The sequence below is a fragment of the Leptosomus discolor genome, chromosome 6, assembly GCF_034619465.1.
Source record: "Leptosomus discolor isolate bLepDis1 chromosome 6, bLepDis1.hap2, whole genome shotgun sequence".
NCBI lineage: Eukaryota > Metazoa > Chordata > Aves > Leptosomiformes > Leptosomidae > Leptosomus > Leptosomus discolor.
Window position 1 is genome coordinate 11,974,513 of NC_141396.1, and position 18,535 is coordinate 11,993,047.

Consider the following 18,535-nt stretch of genomic DNA (forward strand, 5'->3'; position numbering starts at 1 on the left):
GGGGGAATCATCTAGCATCCCTGCTGTTTATTTTATTTCCTGCTGACATGATGATTTAAATTGATTAAAAAGTCTTCTCAATTATTTTCCAAAATGTATAAAGATCAAACCAGTCTAATCCTAACTACCTATAATGAACCTTTCAAACCTACTGCATGTGTAGCGTCTGTAAGATCAGTTCCCACTGATGTCGAATGCAACTTTATGTACCCACAGAACTGTACTCCCAGCACGTACTTCACTTCTCTATCGAGTTTTTAGAACTCAGCTTCTGTCCCACAAACATCTTCAGAAGGAAGGAACATTAAATAATTGATACTGTATGTTACAATAAATCTCTGCTAATTTTTCATCCCAGTCCAAAAACCAGAATATACTTTTGTCAAAAGCAAATTAAAAACAACAAAAAAAAATTGATATGGGTTGACTAATTGATTTGCTTGGTGTTTTGCTTTTAGCTATGTGTTAAATGGGATTTTTTTTTTTAAGTTTCCCTTGTTTATTATGAACTCTGGGCACAACGACTGTGATTCTCCACGTGTTTTTGCAGGTGGGTAATTTTCAGTACCTAAATATCCCTGACTAAAGCAAGACTGCATATTTTTAAATGTATTCAGGTTTTAACTCAGAGCATGCAACACTAGGTCTTTAAAACACCCATGCGAAACACTACACAGACATACAGGTGATGTCCTGAGGACTGCAGAGGGGAACCCCTCTGCAGCAACCTGCATGCTGTGGGTTGCACAACTGAGACAAACAAAGGAAGAGAGAACCTGAGCCAGAACATCCTTCTTTAAAAATGCATCACGTAAATTAGAAATAATGAAGCAACGTTTTCCCTCTTATCTGCACATCCCTGTTTGTGGTAGAATAAAATTATTTTGCTGGGACTGTGAGACCATCTTAGTTCTATAAGAATGAGATTTGCTCCAGCATTGCCATCCAGAGCTGAGCTGCCTATTCCTCAGAACTTTCTGGGTGTTTGTCCCATGACAGCCCAGAGCCTGTTGGGAAGAAATAGCTGTTAAGTCTGGGCTGCCAATGCTGAAGGGAAATACTTGGATTTAAACGATGAATTAAAGAGCACCTAGGCTCTGTAAATACCCCATGCCACATAATCATGGATTATTTGGTTCAACAAAGACCAGCAACAATGCACACGTGTCAATTTCTAAAAGTGTATACATAAATAAAAAAAAGAAGAAAACTGTGCTTTGCCAAGGTTACTCAAGAGACATTTTTATGGGAGGCTTTTAAATTACAAGATCCACACAGGATCTAAATGTGTGATTTCTCTGCACTAATTAAATATTTTGAGACAAAAGCAATCTAATAAAATCTCTTGTCCACACACGAAATGTAAGTTTTCCCCCTCATCAAGGGCTTGATATTTAATTCAAAGTCCATTCAAACTCCACTAGACAGAACTTACTGAATCGTCCCTTTGATTTTAACAGGAAGGGATACAGAGCCTTCCTTAAACAAGGATGATGCTATACTCAGCGTCACACAAAACACACTGCAGTGAATTCGGAGGCACCCTGAACTTCACAGTTGTCACTTCCCGGCACTGCAGCCATCTGGAAGGCCTGCCATCTCCCACAGCAAGTGCAAGCTGCTACGACTTGTGGTAAAAGAAACTTCCAATTCCAACTGTGTGAGTAAGGTCTGAGCTCCCCAAAAGACCTGCTCTGGTCTCTGCCTGGAGCCGACCTGATGCTGGTCACTCCCTGAGGCCGAACCTAGGACGGGAGGCAACAAACTGGGTAACACTCTCACTCTAAAGATTCAGTTTGGCTTCAGTATTCCTTGTATAATGAATGTTTTAAATAAGACTAGAAAGTATCTTTTCTGCTTCTCTGTTGCCTCCCCCCCACCAAGATATTCAGCCTGTCACACTAAATGGCCCACTGGGCTGGTCTCAGCGCAGGAAGGTGCCCGTGAGAGCTGTGCCTGGGGGCTCTGTACTGGCAGGGCACACTGAGCAGCCAAGCCCCAGGGACCAGGAGTGCTCTGCATCCCTCTCTAGCTTACAGGCTGCTGGATTCAGTGCTAAGGAGCTCCTGAGGGGGATGTGCTTCCAGCCCTCCTCTGGAGAAGGGCAGGTTGCCATGACAAAGGCCTTTGAGAGAAAGAGATGTGGGATGGAAAAATAGTATGTGAGAAACCTAGAGGGGAAAAATACAGATCTCATTTCAGCATTTGTCATCATTTCCCAACACAAAGTCACTGGGATTTGGGACTTCGCTTCACGGGAAACAGTAAAGGGCTACAACAGCCCTGAAATCAGGAGAGGCTGGATGAAGGAGGGTGGCAAATACAAACATGCAGCATACAAAGAGCTCAGGATATGCTGATGCTGATGAAGAAAACTTCCCCACAGCAAGGTGTCCTAACATCACTTCAAACAACCTTTATTATCAAATGCTGGGGAAGCAGAAACCCTGCAAGCAAAGGCACCTTTCCCCTAGGCCTTTACGGGTCCTTCCCAACGGCCTTAAGAAAGCTTTAATCACCTGAGCCACCTGCCACCATCTTATGGATTGCACAGGCCTTGCCGCAGTAAAAGCGAGCTTGCAATTGCCTTTATCTTTCTAAAGTTTCTCCATCCCAGAAGGTCTCAACAAAGTCTGACAATACTACAGAAGGGAGTGAAAGAAAACAAAAAAAAAATAGGCATGAGAGGGGAGAGGCAGATCATACCACAGCACCAAGCGATAGGCTTAATCCTGTTGTCTTTTCTAGACTTAAGAAACCAAGGAATATGGCATTGTATAAGAGAAGTGTCAAAAACGTGGAGTTCTACAATTACAAAGCAATCAGAAAGCTGGGAAATCCCACTGCCCTGAAAGGCAGAGTGAAAGACAGCTTTGTTTTCCTGAACTGAATTTTTAACATGTACGTAGCAGGCAGTCGTCTCCCTCTCTCCCATTTGTTGTAGGGGATCCATTTCAAAACATCATTTCCTTGCTTCAAATCATGCCTGTCACCATAATCCCAAAGCACCCAGGCTGCACGCACGCTGTCCCTTAAAAGCAGTGACTTCTGGGTTGGAAAGACATCAGCTGTGCATAATGGGAATAGCTACTGCCTACCTCCACCCTAAACCCTATGAACAGATCTCCCTATTCCCCTTCCCTCTGCAGCATCTGAGCCTTGGCACAGAGTCAGCTGGCAGTGCCACTTCAGATACAGCTCCTCTGTGTGCCCTCTGCTCTCAGTGCTATGGATCCAGAAGGGATGCTGTACTTGTGTGTCCCAGCTCCGAATTCCCCTGTGCTTGGGCTCTTCCCATTTTCCCTGCAGGGTCAGTTTCTCTGCCTCCAGCTTCCTTCTCCTGGCCAGCCCTGCACCCCACACCTTCCTGCCCGCATCGTACCTGTTGGCAATACTTGCATTGCTGCCACTGCCGCTGTGTTTCCTTGCCCGGCTCAGCCTCCGTGTGGGCTTTGGGTCTTGTAGTCCAGGACTTGGAACTGAGGGGAAGGTCGAGGCATAGCCATGTTCGCACTCTGCACGAGAATCAACAGGCAGCGCGTTAAAAAAAAAAAAAAAAAGGGTCATTAAAAAAAAAAAAAAAGAAAAAAAAAAAAGAAGTCAGCAGGCAGGCCTCGCCACTAACCCGTCAGCCTAGCTGGGGAGGCCCTTAACCACAACAGCTCTGGGAAATGACTGATGATGTATTCAGAGGGAAGTGGACTGGGAGGTGGAGAAAAGAGAGGAAGGGGAGTGTAAAGGCTCTGCCAACCTTGGAGGAAGGACAACACCACTCAAACACCTGAAAATATCAAAAGAAAACATGACAGCCCAGAGAGCACCTCGCTTCTCTCCTCCTGTCCAAGCAACCTGCACCAGGCAAACCAGGCATATTTCACGGTGATATCGAGGTCTCTGCAAAGCCAGAGCCACCCACCACCATCCTTCCTGCCTGGTGGGGAACTTTCACACCAGTCCCCGCTTTTCCTTCCAAAAGTCGCATTCGCCTCAATCTCCCCCTCCCTGCAAACACCTTCCACCTCAGCCACCACCTCCAAGAGGACTTGTCAGCCCTGTCCCTCATCAAACCCCTCACTGTTGGGGATTCACCACCAGCCCACCAGCAACCACTCTCCCTGATCCCCTTCTCCAGGCTGACTCTCACCCCTCCGCGGGGATCCCTGACCCAACCCCGCTCCCCCCACGGAGGGCTGTTATCCCAGCACCCCTCCTCCCCCCATTACCTCTCTCCCTTCGCTCCAGATACTCGGCCGCCTCCAGCAGCCGCTGGATGTTGATCATCTGGACCTGCTCCATGGCCCCCAGGCCGGCAGCCGGGGCACTCCGCAGCCCCTGGCCCCCCTCTGCCCCCACGCTCCCAGCTCCCCCGCTGGAAACGGGGGCGGCTGCGGGGGGGAGGAGCGAGGGATCGCCGTCTCTCCCCAGTCTCTAGGCCTCCTCACACCGACAGCCCTCCCGTCCCTGGGGGGGGGGGGGGGGGGGGGGGGGGGGGGGGGCGGCTCTCCTGGGAGGGCGAGGGGTGGGCGCACGGAGGTGGCAGGGGAACACGCGAGGAAATGCCGGAGGAAGGACCGGGATCCTCCCCCCGGGGGAGGCAGCGAGGCGAGAGCTGTTCCTGACCCAGACCCGGCCGAGCGCTGCCCCCACCCGCAACCCCCGCTCCGGCCCGGCCCGCAGCGCCCCCACCCCCACCCCTCCTCCCCGCCCCTGCCGGTCCCGGCCCGGATTTACCCCCACTTCGGGCCCTGCCAGGATCCAACCCCCTCGGCCCCCGCCTGGGCTCGCCCCCCGCCCGGACCGGCCCCTCAGCCCCGCGGCGGGACCGGCCCCTCAGACCGCCCCGCCCCGCCCCGCGCGCCCGCCGCCCCCGCCGCCTCGCACCACTTTGTTTACCTCTGCCCGCCGCGCGCGGGAGAGGGAGGGGCGCCGCGCGCCGCCGCGGGGCTCCCTGGGAAATGTAGTTCCCCGCCGAGCACCGGGGGACGGAGGGCACCGGGGGACGGAGGGCACCGGGGCCCGCACCGCCCGGCCGCGGCAATGGCTGTGTGCCCCCACCCCTGAGGTGACGGCTCCGAGCCCTGAGGTGATGGCTCCGTGCCCACCCGCGCCCTGAGGTGACGGTGCCCAGGCCCTGAGGTGATGGCTCCGTGCCCACCTGGGCCCTGAGGTGATGGTGGTCAGGCCCTCAGGTGCCAATGGTTTGCCACGTCCCTCCTCACCCGCTGCTGGCTCACAGCCCCTGGTGCATCAGCGGCACAAACCCAGTGGTGCTCGCTGTCCATACGCCCAGCTGTAAATGGTGGGGCAGTGAGCTGGCATGGCTTCCCCCTCCCTGGGCCACCACAGGCTGGGGCAGTCACCCATGGGCAGCAACCGCTGCCACACCACAGCATCCTGCAGGCCAGAGCTTGACGCTCCACCAACAAGCTAGGGGTGAGACAGACATTGGCTAGGAGGTAGGAGGGACTGCAGCCACTTCATCCCTCTCCTCGCAAATGCTAGGGCTTTCTGCACGTTGAAGTGCCAGGACTGGGGCGAGAATAAAGCAAAGAAGAGGCTACAAAAGAAAAAGCTGCAGCCACAGGGTCGGAGCTTTCCACATCTCACGTGTGGAGGCACAACTAAAGACAAAGTGTTAGTCTCTGGGAAGTCACACCTGAACCGATACAGTGTTTCTGATGGGAGACGGAGGTGCAAGACCCATTTTTTAATGGGAACACAGACCTCTGAGATCACAGAAGAAGTCACAAAGAGCAATCTCACTATGTACCATTTTGTATATCCGAAGCAGCACGTAAGAAGTAACAACGTGACCATCTCAACATTTTAATGAATAATGTCACACCTACACCTCACAGTCCCATCTCTACTCTTCTCAGCACCATGATAATGTATTTATGTCCTGATTTTCACACAGGCACAAACCCTCATGATCACTTCTGTGACTGAATTCTGCCAACTACTTTCACGTTTGATGGAATGGAGCTTAAAAAATGGTTAGCATTCAATTGTATGACACCAGTCTCTAAAATATTTGATCTACGCTCGTAAAGGGAACAATCAGAGAACATTCAAAATCCCAATCAGAACATCCAGAGTAAAAATCTGAATCTCCAACTGATACTGACTTAGAAACCCTCCAAAGATTGTTTTGTAGTTCTCATTGGGCTTATGTTTCGTGGGTTTGAACCCTTAGGCTGTGACTGGTTACATCTGCAAGCATTCCTCCAGCAGAATGGGTGCTGGAAAAGTACTTTGAAAAAAAGCAGGAAAGCCAAGATTCTCAATTAATGGCTTGTGACTGGTAGCAAGAACTTTAGGCAGAGCACAAAATATCAGGAGACTCACGATGAAGTTGCAAGAGCTGGCAGCGCTCAACTTGAGAAGGACTGAAAAAAAGTGGATTCAGGGTAGCTAACTTTTCTTTAAACACATTTTGCTGATTCACCATTTCTGAGCTTTCCTCAGAAAACTGCAGGCTTGCAGCTGATGGAGGTAAAAATAATACCACTATTCAGTTCTTAAAGAGTCCTTTTCATCTCTGAATCTCAATGGGTTGATTTGTTTTGTTTCTCTTAAGATAGGACAGTTGAAGAATAAAGGAAGCCGGGACACCTTCAGGGACATACCTCCCTCACTCTGCACTGTGGAACAGCAAGCCCCTGCCCTCACGCAGGCAGGACAGCCTCCACTCACGTACCTACACCGAGCCAGACCACAGCACTTGTAAAAATTGGCTTTTGTCAGGGGGAGAACTCAGGGAAGAAGTATTCTCTCTCTCTCCACCTCTTTTTTCTACAATGGAAACTGCTGATAGAGCAGATGGTTAAAAGCACGTGGAAAGTTTCAAATTTGAGCAGTCTCAGGGAGTACTTCTATGATCTTGGATTACTCACAAAGGGAAAAGGACACAGGTGCACTCAGCACTCCGCAACAGCGGGGTTAATGCAAGAGCACTTCTGGGCTCTGACTGTGCTTCCTCTACCCTGCTTCCAAAACCAGGGAGCCATTCGCCCCTCGGGATTAGCAATATTAAACATTAAAAAACCCAAACAACCCACAACCCCCCCAAAACACCCACGATGAAGCCCCAAAATCATTGCAAGCCAGGTTCCTGTGACCACCCGCCACCACTAGTTTTTCTGATGGCACATTTGGAGGTACGTGGTGCCACTTTAGAGATTAAATAGGGAAAGCCATGGCTGGAAAATGAAGGGGTAGTCTAGGAACATATCAAAGGGTCGGCCTCCTGAAGCTAGTTCAAGATACAAAATAAGAGAGTACGAAGGAGGGGGATGCTGATACACATGGTGAATTAAATCAGCACTGGAATGAAGTAACAGCAGGATCAGTTCTATGCAAAATGATGTAGGATCAGCTCTTCCCTTCACACATCAGTTCAGCCTCCAAGTCTTTGTTTCTGAAGTAAACAATGTACAATTACAAAAAAAAATTCTGTGTGAAACAAAGACAAATTTGAGAATAAACTGCGGGCCACCTTCCCAAAGAAGGAGCCCTGAAGAGGCAGGCAAGCCAACCGTGGAGCCACAGCAGATCTGCAAAATCTTTCAGTTGCCATCCCAAGTGCTCGTGTGGGCAGGTCAGCCTGCAAAATGCCTGAGTTGTATGTGACAGCAACAAAAGTGGGTGGAAAGGCCCGATGCTATTCAACTGCTGACCAAAAACCCCCCAAAGTCACATTTTAAATGCGGTTGAGCAATCCACAGGCAACGCTGGGGAGGGGCAAAGGGAGCAGTATTTTAGGGGAGAATGAGATCATTTAATTTAGTGGCTCCGAATGATCTGTAAGTACAGTTTTCTGATTATAAGTGCTTGCTGCTTGGCATCCCTTCTGGCAGCTGTGATTCACTTTCATTGTGTGTTCTGCTGCTTCGCCCTTTAGAAAGGGGCTTTTTACATTTTATTAAATGGCACTTCGGCAGCCCTCCATTTCCAGCCTTAATAATGGATTTGTTAATCTCCCTGATAGCCTTTCCCTCCTCCTTAGCAACAATTTAAATATCCAAGAAGAAATCTGCAGTGCAGAAATCAATTAATATTTACATCTGAAACGCTGCTGTACTATTTTAATCAAGTAGAACAGATGTGGTCTGTTTTCTACCAACATCACCATCACTTGCATTAAACTAGCATCTTCCATTAGGGAAATCTTCTAAGAGCTTTCCAGAAAGTAATGTTTTAAGCTTCTCAAACCTGAAATAACTTTAGCTCTTTTCTTTCCATTCTGCAGGAAGGGAAACTGAGGTGTAAGCAGCATAATCGCTTGCATGAAGACACACCCTAAGCTAGAGGTAGAACAGGAACACAGCTCACAAATCAAGATGCCCAACCCTCTGCTTTGAACACGAGGCATAGAAATTACAATGCTCTGCAACGTCAAAATTATTTGCAGTAAGGGCAATCCCTTTGGCTAAACTGCCTGGTTTTCCACCCCTTCTTTGGCTTTTTCTAAAACCCTCCTATCCCAGCTCTGCAGTCTCTGGGAGGAACATAAAGATGGCAACAGTTCCAAGAGCTTCCTTTGCCCACCTTCACACAAACCCTGCAAATTCTTAGTACCGCTTTCAAAGCCCTGAAACCTAACACCCCTGCACCAAGGCACGAACGGAGATCCCCCAGCAGGAACCATTCTCGGCTGCTCTCAAATTAGTGGAAACGTTCATGCATACCCCAAATTTCTGGGGACAGCAGATCCATGAAACTCCTCAGTTTTTCTAGCCAGGGGAACAAGGGCTCTAGCATACCTGAATGTCCCACCTACCAGCTCACGCCGTAACAACCGGGTCTCTATTCTTGTACTCAAGACTGTAACAGCTCAGCATCGGAGGACTTGAGCAGCGGGCTGGAGAATGTCCCAAGTCCCACCTACTCAACACTCTTCCAATGCTTGCAATACCTTCAGTAAGGGACCTAAACCGCCTATAGAACGTGGCCTCATTTCTCAGCCGGGAGCCTCATTCTTTCGCAAGGCATCAGATAATCCCTTTCAGCACTCCCACTGGTGCCTGGAACCCATCCACTGGTGAGGACAGACGCTTCTCAGAGCCAAACCACCTGGATATCCAAGAGTTTGCACAGGAATAAAGCCCATGCTGTGTACCTCACCCTAATTCAAAGACCAAGCTCTGCCAATCAATAAAGCAAAAGCCACAGGTGCACTGGCTCCTCGGACTACTTGCTCCTTTCCTGTGGGAGACGTGTTGCTCTGTTTCCAGACCTGCGCTGTGCCCCAGTTTATTCTGAGTCAGTGACTTATTCTGTGACTTTGGTCAAGTCACTTGACTGAGAGAGAGGCCCTCCTGCGAGAAAAAAACCACACCATATACAGGATGGGGTCCCTCAGCTAAACAAGAAGGTGGCAGGATTCTGCAGCCAACAGCAGAAGGTGCTGCTCCGCCAGCTCTCAGGATGCTCTGCTGACAAAGGATGCGATCGGTTCTCAGCAGTGCTGCTGGCACAGTCCCACAGTTTTACCTCTGCCCTATCATTTCTCCTGCTGTGGCTTCCTCCTGAATTTTATGCCGAGGTCCAAACAGCGTGAGTCAAAATAACCCAACCTGGAAGTGGCTAACGCGTGAATCACTGTGGCCAGGTCACGAACCAGGAGGAATGAAAAGGGTTTATTGTGAGCTGGATGAAAAATATATAAATAAAGGAGCTCTGTACTGCTCCATATATCACATCACTGTAAGATCCAAGACCATCTATACTGACCTTGAGCCACGTGCTCAGCTCTCATTGATTCAACGGGAGCTCTGCGCGCAGACTGAAGGCAGTCTCAGCTCCTGCTGCCCTCTGCTAATTACAGGTTTCTGATACTTTTTTACTCTGGCTTGTCAAAAAAAAGACCCCAAACAGCACATAAACAACGGGAGGAGCCGCATGATGAAAATACAGTTGACTCACCCCCAAGGCTCAGTTTTCCTCTCCTGACTTCAGAGCGGATTATTCAGAGCAAAGGACAAACCTAGGGTCACCCATTTGTTATTCCTGGTCAGAAGGTCCATAAACATAGCCAGCGCTTGGAGAAGATCTAGCTGTCTTCTGTGAGGGGCCACAGTCCACTGTCCCAGGCGTGCCCCCCTCTGCTAGAGTTGTGCCTATGGACACCCTGTACAGCGGCTCGCTTGCCTTCTCGCTTTTAGAAGAGGTCTATGGCAGCGCACACCTGTATCTGTAGGAGATCAGTACACATTACACACCACGTCTCTTACAGGGAAGTCATCACATCCGAAGAATTCATCACATGTTTATGCAACTCCTACTGACAAAAGCGTGAGTCCACACACGCAAAGGGGATGTTTGGCACATACTAAACCTCAGCTGAGTTTACTCCGTGTCCCTCTAAAAACATCTTCCCAACTCCAGCATTTCGGCTGCTACAGACTTCCAGCCATGCTTATCCATGAAGTGGCATTTGCAGAGGTTACAGATACACCAACAGAGCTGCCCTCAGCACAACTTTCATTTCTGAAAACAGCCGCTGTAATTTTTTTCATGTGACGTTTCTATTCCTTAGATACCAAGCTTAAATTTCCAGAAACAGGTCATTTGGAAACCTGTACGTGTCAGTTAGCAAGGTGTGTTGGGATTGGGTTTTGTGGTCTCGCCATGAGAACTGCAGCAAGCAGGCAGGCAGCACTGTTACTCATTTCCAGAGGCTCAACTGGAAAAAAATTCAGTTATATTTTAGTAGCTAAAATACTCCAGTTTACCCAAGCAGTCTGATAACAGGACTCTAAGTCTTCCTCGTCACCCTACTGTAATACAGATCATTTTTATTCCAATTTTTTTAAAGGTGGGTGAATATTACAAGGGTGGTTTCACTGCTGGTGCTGAAAGGGCACTCCTGAAGCACGGCCTCCCCCTGCCTTAGCCCTGACGGTACATCCTACTCTGCTCTGTGGCTCTCAGCCCTGCGGTTCTGCTTCCACACCATCCAGCCAACCCACGGCCCCTCTGCTATTAGTCACAACCACAACGATAGGATGTGGGACCTATAAACATTTAAAAAAAAAAAAAAAAAATCTCCTTATTTCTCCCTGGGCACCAAGCATGTAGGAAACTCCTTCCTTAACTGAAAGTCCTGCTCCACCACCCACCTCGCACCACTGACCTGCAGGCACAGGTGGGAAACTGGGGTGTTTGGGGGGCTGAAAGAGGCCTCGTAGCTGCTCCTCTACCACCATAAGGTGTGACATGCACACTGTGGGATATCCGAGAGTTCGGATCCAGGGTTGCCTGGAGAGAGGGGGGGTTGCCTCTGCCTCTCAGGGGGCATCTCTACCAAACAGCAACCACTCCTGGTTGGGACAGTGTTTTCAAAGGGTGAATAACCTGGTACAGCCACCAACGGCTTGGAAGAACAAATGAGGACACTGAAACTGCATAAAACTACTACAAAAACCACAAAAACCACTTGAGCTCACCCGGCCACAACAGCCCTTCCCTAAAGGCCTGCCTTTAGCTCCTGAAGCGCTTCAGCTTCCTCACAGCTGCGATGCTGATCCCAGGCAGCATCCCGGCGCTTCACCCAGCCCCGTCCCCACCGCTCGTCCTGGCCAGGAGGAGACAAACACCCACCTGCTACCTCTGTTTTTTCAAGACCGCGTTTCCCTGGGGCAGGGCACTGGCATTCCCCTACGTGTACAGCAGCCAGCACAACAGGGCTGTGACTCAGGCACCTCCCTGACGGGAGGAACACCAAAACAGCTCCTTACAGCCCTGCGTAACACCGCGGGCCAACGACCCGGGCATCCTGCAGGAAGCAGGCGAGCACCCGGTGTGCCTGTGACCCAGTTGGGCCGCAGTCACCGTCACCAAACTTTTTCGAGCTGGTCTCCTCTGTTACTGCTAATTGCCAGCCGGAGTGACGAGGAGCGACCAGCCATTACCAACATCCCTGCCACGCCGCCAGCACGGGCTGCACTGAGCAATCACCCTGCGCTGGCAGACGAAAGGGCACAGTACCCTCCTGGTGCAACAACCTGAGCTCCACACAGAAATCTCTTCCCAGCAAGACTATGGACATGTATACAGGGCATAACCCTCCTGCTTCTGCAGCTATTCCTTAGTTTAGACAGGGCCCGTAACGCTCAGAGACTGTTCTCCAATCCCAGCAGCATTTTTCTTTGTTTGGCAGCAACATGTAAAAGCTGCCTGGTTTACGACGGTCACGCTCTGAACAGCACGTTCAATAGTTGAGCCTTTGGTTAAACGGGACTTTTCAACCTAAAATGTCCCGGTTGCAAATTAAAATATTGAAAGGTTTTGCAGAATTGTCTCACAAAAGTGAGGATTTTCAGTACTGTGAACAGGATGATTGTTAGTGAAAGCTTCAGTGAAAACAAGTGCTCGGGAATGGAGCTGTTTGGATGCAAACGCCTCCTTTCAAAATTTAGCGATAAAAAAAATCCACTATCCTCCTGCCCTGCTCACTTTCCAGCTCCAAACAAGGAACCGCATAAAATGCTGCATTTTTAAATGGAGCGTGTAAAAGATCAGACACTGCCCACCTCAACGGCGAGAAAAATCCTACTCCCTCCCCCCCGAAAAAAAAAACAAACGATTTTGACAGTTCCCCTTCAAGACAGGAGCGCTCTCAAAGAAAAAAACAAAACCAAACGAGCGGCGTCACACTTGATTTCCAGAGCGGCGGTGCTGCTGCTTTCCCGTGCAAACCCGGGTTTTGCTGGTAACTCCTGTCATTTCCCCGCTCGCAGCCGCCGGCCGCGGTGCTGCTCCGCTCCTCAGAACCACGGCTTTGCGGGTTCATTACGAAACAACGATTAGCACGTGAGGAGAAAAAAAAAAAAAAAACAAACCCCAAACACCCCGATATTAAATCAACTTTTGAAAACAGACGAGCAGCCCGGATTTGTTCTGGGCGAGCGGAGAACAAGGGCCCATCACCGCCTCGGCTTCAGCGGCACGGCGGCTTCTCCGCAGCGGGAGCCCTTTCCCTGCGTGCGCGCAGCTGCTCCCGCAGAACAAGGGCACCCTGTATGGTCACCGGCGTGGGACCTAGAGCTGCCATAGGGGCCGAGGGGCAAGGAGAGGGTGGCGGGCGGTGGAGACGAGCGGTGAGGGGCTCCCTGACCCCTTTGTAAAGTTAAACAGGAAAGAAAAGGCAGCACACGCTCCATGAGGAGGAGGGAAAAAGAAAACTGGGGGGGGGGGGGGGGGAAGGAATAAAAGAGAAAAAAATAAAATAAAATAAAATAAAATAAAATAAAATAAAATAAAATAAAATAAAATAAAACAAAACAAAATAAATCGAAAAGAAATTCCGATGAAGGCCAAAAGAAAGAGGAACCCGAGGAGAACAGGGGCAAAGCGCCGCGGGGAGAGCGGAGCGGGGGCTCCCGGCGGCGTTTGGATGTGACACCCCCGGGGAAACAGCGGCGCCCGGACCTCCGGGCTCGCACCGCCCCCCACCCCCACCCCCCCCGGCGGACCCGGCCCCCCCCCGCAGCTCCGCTCCGCGCCCGCTCCGCGCCCCGCTCGGCAACGCGTGACGTCACACGGGGGACCCCGGCGCCACGCATTGGCGGAGCGGGACGCGTGGCTCCGCCCCTCGGGAGGCCGCCGCCAATGAGCGCGGCGGGCTGCCTCCATGTGCGAACCATGTGGCCGCGGGGGCGGGGCGCCGGCGGGCGCGGGGTCGCGGGTGTCCGCTCCGCGCGTGGGGCTCCGCGGGCGCGCACCGCCGCGGGGGGCACGGCGGCCCCTTTGTTCCCCACGCCGTTGTTCCCTACGGTGTCGCCGTCCCACCGCCGCCCCCGCCCCGCTCGGCAGACCGCTCCGCCAGGGCAAAGGCGCAGGCTACGCGCACTCTGCGCGCCCGCGGAGCGGGAGGCCGGCGGCGCGGCCGGCCGCCGCCCCGCACCGGGCGCTCGCCCTGCCCTGCCCTCCCCGCCGGCTACCTGGCGAGCGCTGCCGCTTGCCTACGTGACTCTGCCCATGCCCCGGCGGGGGGAGCGGGGACGTGTCACCGCCTCCTCCCCCGCCGCTCCGCCACCGGCTCCGCGCGCGGCCCGCCGCCCCCCCCCCGCCGCTGCCTTCCCCGAGAACCCACGATGCGTCCCCCTTCCCCCGCGCCGTCCCGCTCCGCTCTCCATCCCAAACTTTCCCCCCGGTCGCGACGGGGGGGGGTGTCCTACGCGTGCCTCCCCTGCGGGGGGTGCAGGCCGGCGCCCTTTGTCACTGTGCCCCCGGCCCCTGCAGCCAGCCAAAAGTTTGGGTTATTATTTTTTATCCCCTCCACCGTCCCCCCCACCCCCGCCGGCCACGCACCCGCGCGGTCGCGGCCACCAGCCCGCACTTACTTTTATTCTCCTTCTCGATCCGCTCCAGGTAGCTGGCGGCCTCCAGCAGCACCTGCACGTTGTAGAGGAAGGTGTCCATGCCCGCCGCGGGGCTCGTGTTGCAGATCTCCCCAAGGGGGCACCGGGCCCCGCCGGCCGCCCCCTCGCCCCGCGGCTCCCTCCGCGGCCGGCCGCGCTTCCCCATGCCCCGCCGCGCCGCCGCCTCCCTCTGCGGCGCCGCGTCCGCGCCCGTCCCTCTGTCCGTCTGCCGGCGAGCCCGGCGCCCGCCGCGGTCCTAGCGCTGCCGCCGCCCGCCCCGCCGCTCTGTCGCCCCACGGGCCGCCGCCGTCCCGCCCCCCCCCCCCCCCCCTCCCCGCGCCCCGGCGGGGCGGCCCGGCCCGGCCGCGCCTGCGGAGTGAGAGCGCCGGCGGCTGCGCGGCGCCGGGGGGGCGGCGGGGATGGGGCGGGCTTGGCCCCGGGGGGCAGGGGGGGACCAGCGGGTCGCTCCCCAGCAGCCTCGTGGTGTGTTGCACCCCCTCAGCGGCACACGACCCCCTGGAAACGGGGGTGGGTGGTCTTCGGTGGTGGCACCGCGCCCCCGGGGACAGCGTGGCGCTGGGGGTCCCGCCGCACCCGCACCCCGGACACAGAGGCACAGCCAGACCCGGCGTGCCCCTTGTCACCCCGTGTCACCTCCCGCCGTTGCCCGAGGGTCCTTCCCTGCTCGGGGACCCGCGGTGACGGGATGGCTGGGGGGTCTCTGCGATGCCCAGCCCTGGGGGCGATGGGGGCCAGCACCGCAGGCGCAGCCCCTAACTCCATCGGACCCCCCCCCCCGGCACCAAGCACCAGCTGTTTAATATCAAATTACTCCTCCTTTTTTGAGCAGCGCCTTCCAGAAAGCTGCCTCTGGGTTCAGACTCCAAAAGCAAATCATAAATTTATTTTTTTCCGAAGCAAATCGGAGGTGGAGAGCAGGCAGGGGTGCACCAGCCTCCCCCCGCCCCGTGCCTGTCCCTGCAGACCCGGGGTCAGGGCCCGGCACACCGTGGCGGGAGCGTATCCTTATTTCCCCCTTGGCTTGCAGCCGGGCAGGTGCCTGTGCCCCGGGGAGAGAGCGCAGGACCTGACCCGGACTGAGGAGGAGGAGGAGGAGGAGGGGGGCGAGTCTTTGCGCTTCCAGGAGCCATCTGCGATCTCCGGTCCATGAGTTTTGAGGGGGCAGCAGGAGGGGACCCGGCTGGCACTGGGCTGGCAGCAGGTGCCCTCCGACACCCCCCTGGCTCCGCTTCCACCCGCGGCGGCAACGCCCGAGCCGCGGTGCTGCGCCGGCAGCGCGAAACCCCGCTGCTGCCCGGCCGGTCGGGTTGGGCCGGATCCGCCGAGGAGCCCTGCGGGAGCGGCCGGCGCGAAGCGTCGCCCCAGAGGTGTGCTGGGGCGCGGGGACCTGCTCGTGTCCACCTGCCGTGTGGCTCCGCGGGCCTCGCCGGGCTCGCCGGCCTCACAGGGGCCAGCGCTGGCTGGAGGTAAGGGGGGAAGAGAGGTCACGGTGGCATTTAAAAGATGCCCTATTAGTAAGTGTTAATTGGTACCTGGAGCCCGCAGCGTCACGGGGACCTGAATCATCTGAGAGGGGGCGATGCCCCAGACAGCAGCACATGCAATGAAGTCCCTCCGGCTCCCAATTGCTGGGAAGGCTATTTTTGGGAAGCATGGCTGCAGGATTTCGTCGGTCACACGCCCTTCCCAGGGCACACGCCGGAGTCGGGCCAGCTCAGCCCGGCCTCTCCCGTGGCTGCGTGTCACCTCGGCGCAGCAGCACCCCATGGCCGGCTCCAGCAGCACCCCATGGCCAACTCGTTCTTCCCAGGCTGCTGCTGCATCAGAGGTGCTGCGGCTTGTCCGGTCACCGCCTCTGGCAGAGTGTCCCCACTACCACCCGAAATGTGCTGATGGATGGCACAGGATGGACCAGCAGTGCCTGGAGATGGAAAGAAAGTCCCTGGGAAATTAGAAAGCAGGGTGGGGGCTCGAAGCATCAGCTGGATTTAGACGTGGCCTGGAGAAGAGTGGGGAAGGCGGAGGTGAGAGTCTGGTGTGCCGAGAGCAGAGCGGGATGGCACGCTGCTGCAGGGCTGGGGTGTGCTCAGCACCCGCATACATCTGGCCAACTGCAAGAGCAGGATTTTGGCTGGAAGAGCAGGGGCTGAGCAGAGCAGGGGGTGGAGGTAGGAGCCAGGCTGAGACATAAAGTACATCCAGGCAAGCAAAGAACTCAAAATGTACTTGGCTTTTATTAACTCCACCAACTAGCTGTGACACGATTCCCGCTTTACAAGTGTGCACCAGCAAACACCCCCATTAAAACGTCACCCAGAAAGTCTCTGGCGTTGTAACTGCACGGGGACCGAGCCGGGGATGTGACTCTGCTCTAACAGCCCTGGTTTCATCCGCTGGAAACCCGGGCGCAAGCGCCTGCCCAGCTCAGCACAGCGCTGCAGGCATCCTTCCGCCGGCTCACCAGCGGGGAGAAGGCTTGCCGTGACCTTAGCTTAAAGTACGAGGAGTCGTTACTGAAAACACATCAAAGGCAACAGAGGCAGCCAGCGTTAGATTGCTTCAAAATCACATGATTTAAAAATCTCTCGGCCCCTCTCCCAGAAGAAGATGAGGATGTGTATCGTCATCTGGAGTTCGTACTGCAGATCCCGTGCCTAATGGCAGCATCCTCTGTTACCTACTGCATTTCTTGGTCCTCCTTGTGCACCTGCACAACCCTTCTGGGATTTTTTGAATGCTTTGTGTGAATCGGTGCTGATTCAGCCGCTGGTAGCAGGTACTGCTTTCCCCACTGTGACACCCCCAGGTCTGAAGCCAGAACAATCATCATTTTGATTCTCTTCCCTTCTAGCTTAGTTCCAGGATATTTTTTTTCTTTAAAGTTATTTCCACAGAGAAAAGCAGTCTGAATTATAAGTCTCCCCAAACAGCTCATCCTGGAAGGGTTTGGGGCCAGCTCTGCCGAGGCTGGCCAGGCTGCAGGATGCCCCAGATGCCCCTCAAGAACGCTGGTGGGTCTGGCCGAGCTTTGAGCCCCAGCTACCAGCTCCAGAACCCCTGTCTGAGGGGGACTGTGCCCTGGACCCTTTGATGCTCTGTTTCTTCTCACACTTTTTCTCTGGGTGTGCATCCTTGGCTGCCAGCAGTAGGGCACTGAATTGGCCTGGCTGTCCCCGTGCTTTGCTACAACAGTCCCAAATCACAGCTCCCATCTGAATCCTGGGAGCCCGTGTGTGGCTGGGCCTTTGCTAAAGTGTTGGAGGCTGCACCTGGACACCTCCGTCCGGTCCTTGTCCCATGAGGTTTGTACTTGGAGACAGGCAAGGGCAAGGCACGGCTCAGGCTCTCACCCGTCAGTGATGCCAGGAGGTGCAGGAACACTTGCCTGTCCTGTCTGCTCCCGGGACAGAGGAGGGTCATGGCATTTCCATTTCCAAAGGAATGGTCCAAGGGCAGGATTTCCAAAGGAGATGGGCAGCAGATGTAGGGTTTCTAGGGGATATGAGCTGCAAAAAACGGGGTGGGCAGGAGAAAGCACGCAGACAGATAGGAGAGGCAACACAGAAGGAACAGTAAGGGAAGAGGTTTTGCACATCCAGCACATCCAGCAGCCGTGGTCCAGCACCCTCCTGCATGGCAGCCTTCTAAATACAGCCAGTTAAGGGAGTGCTCTCCTTATTTGCCTTCTCTTTTACTTTGTTTAACCTTTGAGCTCACCCTGAAGTTCTACTGCATTTTTTTTCTCTGCTGCTCCTCGGACAAAAGCAGAGGGACCGAGTGCAGCCCTATGGACCCACAGGAGCAGGAGATGGGGCGAGCCACTGGCACAGCCCCACTGCCCACGCCGTCGGCGCGGCCGCCGCTGCCCCGCCACGTCGCCAAAGCGTCGCTCACCACGTGGGAGATCCCTGGACCTTTTATCAGCAGCCCGTGGCCGCACGCTGCCCTCGGTACAGCATGGCACGGCGAGGGGAGCGTGGCCCAGGGGTGCAGAGGTCGAGTGCCCATGGTGCTGCCGCCAAATTCACACCCGTAAGAAATACCCACCCCATCCTTTTGGGATTGGGCCAGGCAAGAGGTAAGACTGCCCGAGTGCTTTTGTTTTGCAGTGCTCCATGGCACAGCAAGGCGGGGGTTTAGGTGCAAAG

General features: G+C 54.2%; 1 protein-coding gene across 2 annotated transcripts in view; it reads right to left on the reverse strand.

The window, feature by feature from the left end:
• Positions 1–14,532, reverse strand: part of MXI1 (MAX interactor 1, dimerization protein) — a 59,024-nt gene extending 44,492 nt beyond the window's left edge. Inside the window, exons 1-2 of one of the 2 annotated variants that reach the window (XM_086466345.1) lie at positions 14,349–14,532; positions 3,383–3,515 (exon numbers count right to left, since the gene is read on the reverse strand). In XM_086466345.1, the coding sequence (XP_086322471.1) occupies positions 3,383–3,515; positions 14,349–14,532 (317 nt within the window). Of the gene's footprint in view, positions 1–3,382; positions 3,516–4,223; positions 4,380–14,348 lie in introns of those variants that run through there. The other variant, XM_009950978.2, reaches the window with a different exon arrangement.
• Between the last annotated feature and the right edge of the window lie 4,003 nt (positions 14,533–18,535).